This window comes from Lutjanus erythropterus, chromosome 12 (genome assembly GCF_056507025.1).
Source record: "Lutjanus erythropterus isolate fLutEry1 chromosome 12, fLutEry1.hap2, whole genome shotgun sequence".
Taxonomy (NCBI): Eukaryota; Metazoa; Chordata; class Actinopteri; order Lutjaniformes; family Lutjanidae; genus Lutjanus; species Lutjanus erythropterus.
The window spans coordinates 11,305,211-11,314,467 of record NC_139328.1 but is presented as its reverse complement, the minus strand read 5'-3'; the positions used below and the strand labels follow the sequence as shown (position 1 = coordinate 11,314,467).

General features: G+C 40.3%; 1 protein-coding gene across 1 annotated transcript; it reads left to right on the top strand.

Annotated features, from left to right (window-relative positions):
• The first annotated feature begins 599 nt into the window (after positions 1–599).
• On the top strand, positions 600–8,618 carry LOC146317654 (uncharacterized). Its single transcript, XM_084732396.1, has 8 exons — positions 600–685; positions 4,059–4,241; positions 5,881–6,138; positions 6,518–6,697; positions 6,786–7,043; positions 8,224–8,319; positions 8,428–8,445; positions 8,575–8,618. The coding sequence occupies exons 1-8, from the start codon at positions 619–621 to the stop codon at positions 8,616–8,618; spliced, it is 1,104 nt and encodes a 367-aa protein (XP_084588522.1). The 5' UTR covers positions 600–618.
• Positions 8,619–9,257: the final 639 nt, after the last annotated feature.

The following is a 9,257-nucleotide window of genomic DNA, read 5'->3' as shown; positions in this document are numbered from 1 at the left end:
TGACTCCTCGCCAGACCGTTCTTCAGTATTTCCCTGCAAGACTCTCCGGCCCTTGTTCCCGGTTTGTTTTCCCTGTTGCCTACCCTGCTTGTCTCTGACTCTCCTGGTTCCTGGATATTCACCACAGCCTTCGATCCCTGGTCTTGTGATCTGTCTCAGCATTCCTGGTTTTTTGCCTGCATATAACACCGGCATTTAAATATAGTGCAAATGGGAGCGCTACCGTATGTTAAAAAAAAAAGTCCATCCACACTTAAAGCAGCATTTCGTTTAATCCCCAGTTATCCACGGCCTTAGTTTGAAAAATTGCGGTTTTCAGATATCATAAACAACCCCACAGAGAGATCCTCTAATTGGATTTGAGAGTGAAACCAAAACTAGTACACAATTAGCGGAAGGGGGGTTGCTGCCACTGACCCTCAGTCAGTCAGTATCTGTGAGGGGTTTTGGCTTTTTCCCGGATGGATTATTACGACACTTGTTGCGCCTAAATTATTTAAAACAACTGTTGCGATTCTGTTTATAATTCTGGAACGTTTTGTTTGTTTGATTGTTCTTTCTCGACGGCTGAACGCTGCTGGATTTAAAGCTAAAAAAAAAGAAAAAAAAAAGACAGAGATGCGTTTTCTTGTCATTCTTGTGCTCGTGTTATACGAGTTATCACCGGGTTTTCCTGCTACAGAAGGTAAGAAACTCGTCCTTTTGCATCCCAGTACCTCCCGATTCATTGGCATACACCAAGAAAAATAATTACACTTAAATCTGAAATACAGACTGTTAAATCGTTGACAAAACTGGTAACGCCTTTACATACACCTGTCCATTCTCTTTGGTAAGATCATTACTTTTAAATGTTATGCTTTTGCTCCCCTGCTTTTAACAGGACAATGGGCTCTTTTACAACTGATTTACAATAGTATCAGCATAGTGATTGCAAACCAGCCATTAGGAATTATTAATAATTAGGAATTATGGACACATCTACATCCACTCCAGTTAAGTGAATGTGCCAATGAATGTTAAAATCCAAACTGCATATTTTTTTCCTGGCCTGTACTGCTGATTCTGCATCTAGATTTTTTCTGGTGTGAGTTGGAAGGTTTTGGAGATATCAGCTATAGAGATGTCTGCTTTTCTCTTCAATATAATGTGACTAAATGGCACATTGGCACCTTGTTTCAATTATATTCTTTCTATTAGACAGAAAGTAGTTCTGGTAGAAAATAATAACTACATGAAACTGACCACAACAAGGTCTGTGCATTTCTGGAAAGATATGTTGCTGTTGAGTTTTTCAGATGTATTTTTGTGGGGCTTTGAGCATCACAGGACTCGTACCATCTAGTCCCATTACATCAGAGAGAGGGCAGAAATATCTACTGCTGATATCTTCAGAACTTGGCAGCTCACATGGAAAGAGTGATGATGGATAACTAAGACTACAGGCCAGAGGAAAAACGTGTAGTTTTGATTTTGTGGAACTGTCCCTTTAAGTATAGCTCCTCACCTTTGCCTCGTTCATCTCCACCGTTTGGCCAGGAATTCTCTCTGCTCTGTTCATTTTCTTCTTTTCTCTATACCGTGGCTTTTCCTTTTTTGAGCCCTGATTTTGATGAGGCATTTTGACATAGCAAGTCAGTTCACTTGTGTTTTGACACGCCTGAATGGCCAGTGTTCTGACAATATCAGCAGGGGTTGGTTGCATCAGATGACAAGTTGAAAAATGAGTTAAATTTGTCAAATATGTAAGTCAATAAGTAAATTGTTGTATTTGACCTGATTTAAGGGTCAACCATAGGCCTTTGTCTGCTCACCTCAGGCCTTTAGCTGGAGTCATTTATACTCGAGGTGGATGTGGCTGGTAACACACACAAAAAAACATCCACCCTTATGTATATCAATAAGAGAACAGCTATGGGTTACAGGAAACCAAATGAGGAACAAAGTGTATGTTTGTGTTAGGCAACACAATACCAATAGCTAGTCTGACTGTGAGGTAATCTAAAATTTTTAGATTAAAAAAATAAACATTTCTATTCTGCCCCTTAGCTCCTAACATCTATGCTTTGGCTTCTGGCTGATTCAGTATAGTTCACAATAGACAATAGATATTTCCCAGTCTTTGTTGTAGCTACATTTATTTTTCCTTTCAGATCCTGTCCGACAGTATTAACAAAAACTGAGAAAAAAAAAAAAGATTTCTTGAAGGTCACTGGTATTTCGTGCAAATTATTCTGGTGATGCAGGGTTGGCAACTTTTTTTTTAATGTCACTACAAATTAGGGCTGCATGATATTGGAAAAAACTGACATTGCGATTTTTTTTAACCCTGCGATATATATTGCAATATGAAAAAATACAGGAATTTTCACCAGATAACTTAAATAGCACTTTATATTATGCTGCACTGCTGCCATCTGGTGGACAATTAACCTGCACTGATCTTGTGACTCACTCCATATGCAGGGGTGTAGTCTGCTTTGACAAGCTGACTAAGAACGATTGTGATTGGTGGATCGCTGCTCGCAGTGTGTGTCAGGTACCCTTGAAATTAGATGAGAACATGTTTAGTCACTTGCCTCCAACATCGCAGGACCTGCAATGTGACTATTGCGCACACATACATTGCGATGACGATGCTCAAACGATATATTGTACTGGACTTTGACCAAAAATGATTTGCACATTGCATTGCAACAATCAACACTACCTACCATTACAACTACCATTCAAAGTGAATGGACAACATTACAACATTAAATTTTGTCACAGTTCTGCAGGCCCAGTTTCCCCAGAACCTAATTTTCCCAGTTTCCCTCCTCTCACTCTGCCTCAGTAATTTTCCACTCTCCCTGCCTCTGCTCAACTCTACCTGCCAGCCACTCCCACCTCATCAGCCCAACTCTACTCACCTGCAGGCTCAGCTGCAGCTCATCCCCAGTCAGCCCAGTATATCAGCCTCTCCACCACACTCGCTCCTTGCCAGACTGTTCTTCAGTATTTCCCTCTAAGACTCTCCCGCCCTCATTCCTGGATTGTTTCCTCATTGCCTACCCTGCCCGTCTCTGATTCTCCTGCCTTGCCTGATTGCTGGATATTCACCGCAGCCTTCTGTCCCTGACCTTGAGATCTGTCTCAGCGTTCCTGGTTTTCGCCTGCCTGTACCCATGGCTGCTTGGTGGGTCCTGACTTCTCTGCCTGGTCCCGACTTCCCTGCTGCTCGTCCCTTGTCGGCTGGTCTGCCTGTCCTGTCAGCTCTCCCGGCTCTGACTGCTCCACCTGGCCCTGACCTCCCTGGTCTGCTCTGCTGCTGCAGCGGCCTGCTCAGCTCAGTGACTGTGTGTGGGTTCTTAGCCCAAAGAACGAGCTGTTACCAGTACGTCTTCGTCTGCCCACGTTCCTGTTTTGCCTGTGCCTAATAAAGGTCATTACCAATTATCCTGGTTGTTCAGTGTGCTGCACTTGGGTCCTAAATCCACCTGTCACAAAAATTATGTTAAAGCATTAATTTAACACACTTTAAAGGACCATTCATTAGAGTACTTTTACATTTGGTTTTTACAGTTATGATTATATTTGTTTTAATATTTTGATGCTGAATTACTTTTTAATGAGTAATGTTTCTGTGTCTTTTTCTCCTGTCACATTACATGAAAATATTTATGCAGGGAACTAAAAGCCTGTAACATAATGTTTTTGTTTTAAAAGGTAGTTTAGGTAACCTGTAGTTTATACTTACCTGAGGGCAAGAAAGGTAAGTAAGATTGTTCAGTTCTGACTCTTCAAATGTTGATTTATTCTTTCTTATAAAGCACTTGTAAAACTTTATAAATATTATTACTTATAGATTATTTCCCTAATTCAAATTAAATGCTTTGGCAATCTGTCTAATTGCATATTAGCATAGCCAATATTTATCTGCTAATACACGCTGATACTGATATAAACCAATATAGGTGGATAAGCTGATATGAGCCAATAATTTATCGGCCCAGATATTTATTGTATATCCCTACTTTTTGGCTGTATTTTTTAATCCCTCTAAATTCTCCCATTAGGTGCCATCGTAGTTCAGGTCCAGCAGAGGGGAGTGGTCGGTGTTCAGCAGATCGTGGACCAGATCCTGCTCAATGGAGTCGTTCTTACTGGCACAAGTCAGGAAGTTGACAACATTATCCAAATCATGTCAGCTGACGCTCACCTCCCTTCTCTTGTGCCTGTCGGTCAGACCTCAGGACTGAGTAAGAATATCATCATGTTCCATTAATTAATGTCATGACTGTGAAAACTGACCATTTGCCAAACCCCGCCCTCCTTGGTTACTGTTTTTCATGTATGTCAAACTTTCCATTCTCACATTACACATATGCAGTTTACAGTGTTAATGGTGGCAGATCTAACTTTGAAAATGGCAATATTTTTTTTCTTTTTTATGAGTGAAATTGTACGATAACAATAAAACAATGACACAGGAAAACAATAAAGGACACATAATGGAGAGACATGCAGACAGCTTAGACATGCCATGATAACATAAAGCACTTACAATGATGTCAGGGAGCAGAAATTAGGTTAGCTTAGGTTGTGTGTGTGTGTGTGTGTGTGTGTGCATATTTGGGTGTTTGTACATGAGGCAGAGTAGTCTTAGGCAAATGACATGGGTGAGAGGGAAAATGTATAGTGTTGATTTTGCAGTAAATTGGTAATCATTCTTTGTAATATCAGGTTTTCGATTCAACAGAGAAGTTAAACCAACTTTTCATTTCTAGCTCATGACCGTGAATTTCATTGGCTAACGTGATGACTCTCACAGGCAGATTTCATAAGTGTAGCTAGCCAAGCTAATGCTAATGCTTAAACTCCTTGAGTCAGCTGAGAAATCTATCTCCATCTAACACATGTCAAAAGGACAACCTTAAAGGGGTCTGAAATATTTAAAGTTACTCAATGACTGCTTGCCTGTTGATACAATGTTAATATTAAAAGACTGAGGCTAAAGCTACATCCAATAAACAATGGAATTAGACAATAGACACTCATTAACATGGAAAAGGGAAGCACAGGAGTGTTTTTTCCGGTTTGTGTTTTTTCCCACAGCAGTACTTCAAAAGTAGCCCAAATCCACAGTTACATCGACCTATTTACCATGCAAATTACAGCAAAAATTGCTATGAATATGAATCCAAATTGTTTATTTATACCTAAATCCTACCAAACTGACTCCACATCAGCATGTACACACACAGCCCTGGCACACGTGACACGCATGCCCATATAAACACACACAAACATAATGTGCCTATGCTCTCTGCCTGCTGGTGTCGGTCTTATTGGCCATTGGTCTGGTTTTGTCACACAGACCTGGCAACCCTGAAGTTGAGAGAAGGGCTAAACTAACCTGACTTAGACCTAAGAGACCGAGCCAGAGAGAAATGCGAAGTCATTGGCCTACTTTGAGTCTGCACCAACCCACATCCTTCTCCTCAAACCCCCCCACACACAATAAATCCCAGTGTAACTGCTGGGAGAAAACCATTAGTTTGGCAAATGCAGTGGCTGGAGGTAACATTACTCAAAGTCATAAGCTAGTTAGCTGAACATGCCAACATTCGTAGCCTACATAAGGGCAGATAGGCGTAATACATTCCTCACACTTGTGCTCTTGTGTTTTATGTTTTTTAAAGTCTACAAATAAGACACCACCCTACAAACCCACGCAACACTGAATATTGCTCTTCTTAGAGCCCCATGCACACAGTTTTAACAGTAGTAGTTAGTAACGGTTGCTAATCTATGATCGGTCAGCTACTGTTCAGAGGGGGGTTTAGCGAAGCATCAGTTCACAAATTGTTTGTTAAAAGCAGTTATCTTTCTCCTGAGGAAACCACACTGTCCTTCGATCTCGTGATTGCATACTGGAGGGCTCTCAGCTGCACTGGACTGACAGTGTGTTTTATGATGGGACGGCCTATCTGACTCTGGACGACACTGACACATGGACAGCTCATGTACCAGAAGCTCTGGCCCTCAAAGTGTTGTGGGACCAGAAGGTTCAGCACACAAGGAAAGAGAGGATCCGCCTTCATGAGGGATGTGCCAAGCTAATGAGAGAACTGAGGCCTTCTGTGGAGCAGTCAGGTACGCATAATGACCTTTATTAAGTGTGCAACAGAGGCATTATGTCATTCAGTTTGATGATATTCATACTTTTAATTTTCATATTTTTACTGAAAAGGAACAGTCATCAGAAGTGCTTTTACCTTTGGGTTTATAGTTTAAATGTATTTCTGTTTTGGAATGTAAAACTTTTAACTTTTAAATGAGTAATCTAACATTAGATAGTAGCATGCTATCTTCAGTCCCTTTTCGATCTCTGCATAGACATCTTTGACATAACATCAAAATTGATATTTCTTCAAATTCTAATTAATTATTATTTTGGTTAGTTTTTCAATGGTTAAACTAGTCTCCCCTTTTCTCAATTTGTATTGCATTTAATTTGTTTGTCTCCCATTAGATATTGTGGTGCAAGTCCAGCAGTGGGGAGTGGTGGGTGTTCATCAGGTCGTGGACCAGGTCCTCTGTAATGGAGTTGCTCTGACTGACACGAGCCAAGAAGTTGATGGCATTATCCAGACAATGTCAGCTGATCCACTCTGTCCAACTGTGATCAGTGTTGACCACACTTCAGTACCGAGTAAGGTCATCATCATGCACCACTAATAAATTTCATGACTGTGAAAATTGAGAGAGTGTTTGTTATTAGCCTTTATCTTTCTCCCAAGGAAACCACATTGTCCTTCGTTCTTATGAATGCATACTGGAGGGGTCTCAGCTGCACTGGACAGAGCGTGTGTTTTACGATGGGATGGTCTATCTGACTCTGGATGACACTGACACGGTGACAGCTCATGTACCACAAGCTCTGGCCCTCAAAATGTTGTGGGCCCAGGAGGTGCAGTGCATCAGGACAGAGAAGAATCACATTCAGGATTTATGCGTCAAGCTAGTGGGAGAACTGAAGCCTTCTGTGGAGCAGCCAGGTATATATTCTGTCTGACTTAGAATAGGTTTTGTCAGCATCATCAAGCCTTAAGACTTATGGAACCTAATAATAACTTAATTATGCAGAGCCTTTAAAAACAGAAGAGAATATAACTGCAGTAAGATCAAACAAAATTGAGGTAAAAGCTGAAGCAAAAGATGCAAAAACATAGTAGAGAGAAGACAGAAATAAAAGAGATTAGAACAATAAAGAACAAGCAAAAATATGTGAATATACAACTCAAATTCTAAAAATGTCGGTCTGCTGTGCAAAACATAAATAACAAGACAATATATTTAATGTTCAAACTGAAACTTTTTTGTTGTAAATATAAACCCATAATGAATTTGATATCTGCAACACATTTCTCCTAAATGTTTTCAAATGGCCCAACAGTTTAAGAACATTTCTCACCACACAGTTTCAAGGAATTTAATGGTTTCACCATTTGGAATCCATGATATCATTAAAAGATTCAGAAAATTGGCAGAAATCTCTGCTGACAGGGGTCAAGACCTATAAACTAACATTGAATGCCCGTGACGTTTGACCCTTCAGGCAACACTGTATTAAAAATCCACATGAATGTGTCAAGGATACTACATGGGCAGGAACACTTTGTCGGTAAACATAGTTTGTTGTTGCATCTACAGTTAAGACTCTACCATGCAACCTTTCAGCAGTAATACTGAAAAGTACATACAGCTTTTGGAGCAACATATGCTGCCATCTAGACCAACCCTGGTCCTCAGGGCACACTGCCCTGCATGTTTAAGATGTTTCCCTGCTCCAACACACCTGATTCAAATGACCAGGTTGTTATCAGGCTTCTGCAGAGGTTTGATGATGAGCTGATCATTTGGCTCTGTTTTCGGCCTTTAGAGAATGTGGCCAGTGATAATACTCTCCCCCAGAACAAGCAAGTGTCGTGATACTGAGCTGGTGTGTGTGCAGGAGAGCAGAGAGAAAGACATTTTTAAAAGTCTCTTTATGTTCAGCTCAGCTCCTCTTGCTACAGAATCTACAGACATTATCCTCAGTTATTGTCTAGCTGTAGTTTTTTACCATTTATAGGGTTCAATCAAAAGTAAAACATTTTTTCTTGTGATTGCAACAGCCTCCACATACAATGCGCATATGTTTGATACTGATCAGATTTATTTACATTTTTTTCTCAGATAAATGGGCTTTCCTTCACTTTGTGATCCCGGTCTTTGCATTCGTGGTGTTTATCACAATGACCATCCTCAGTTTCCTCCTCTATAACAAGCTGGGTAAGTAAATCAGACTTTCACTTTTCATTTGGATATTAATGAAACAAAAGTTGTATATCCTTCAATGAATTCTCAAAAATACCATTCATGATGCCTCTCTCTGCCTAGGTGTGAGTCATCCTGCAGGTAAGACAGCAACAAGTGTTGTGTCTGTCATGGTTTGGTCCGTCCTGATTCACTCTGTGATACTGTATGTACAATATAGCCTCTCCTTTATCACAGGAATGTGATAATATGTGCTCTATTTCCTTACAGGTGTCCTTGGCTCAATTGGGCATTACGCTAAGAGGAATGACTAATTGAATGACTGAAATGGTTCCAGAGATGAACAGCACCTTATAATCCAAAGCAGCTGTTCAACAGAGCGTCTTATTACATTTCTATTGTTGAATGTCCTCTTACTGATTTAATCCTTTTCCAAATGTACCAAAAGAGCTACCAAGCCCCTCCTAGCCTAGCCTTTTAGTGTCTGTCAGTATTGTACCTGAATTGTCTCATGGGCCAGCCACAGTATGTCAGGGTGGATGTCAGTGCATCTTGTGCAGGTTGTGATTAGCAACACTGGTGCACCTCAAGGAACCGCACTGGCTCCACACTGCTACTAGTTGTGACTAGTGTATCTATACTGTTATTGCCTTTCATTTTTCTACTAAAACTTAAATGCCAAGATATGAGTCTTGAGAGCACTAAAGGAATGTGTAGGAAAATGTAACTCTTCCCCAGAAAAACTGCCATTAGAAAGTATTAAATGTTTTTTCCAAAGTGCAACTCAAAGATAACTTGTTATTCATGTAGGCTTAAGAAGATTAAATCTTCATGAGCAGTCAAAATGAAGCGAGTGAAATACCAAGATCCTCCTAATTGGCTTTCAGATGTCAGAATGCAACAAAAAAATAATGAGAAAGCAAAACTGAAAGTTGCTTTGGAAAAAACATGGC

Bases quoted from the DNA above. Each gene is read 5' to 3' on its own strand.
- LOC146317654 (XM_084732396.1), top strand. From the start codon at position 619: ATGCGTTTTCTTGTCATTCTTGTGCTCGTGTTATACGAGTTATCACCG. The intron at 6,698-6,785 runs GTAAGGTCATCA...CTTTCTCCCAAG, and splicing joins TGACCACACTTCAGTACCGA to GAAACCACATTGTCCTTCGT. The intron at 7,044-8,223 runs GTATATATTCTG...TTTTTTTCTCAG, and splicing joins GCCTTCTGTGGAGCAGCCAG to ATAAATGGGCTTTCCTTCAC.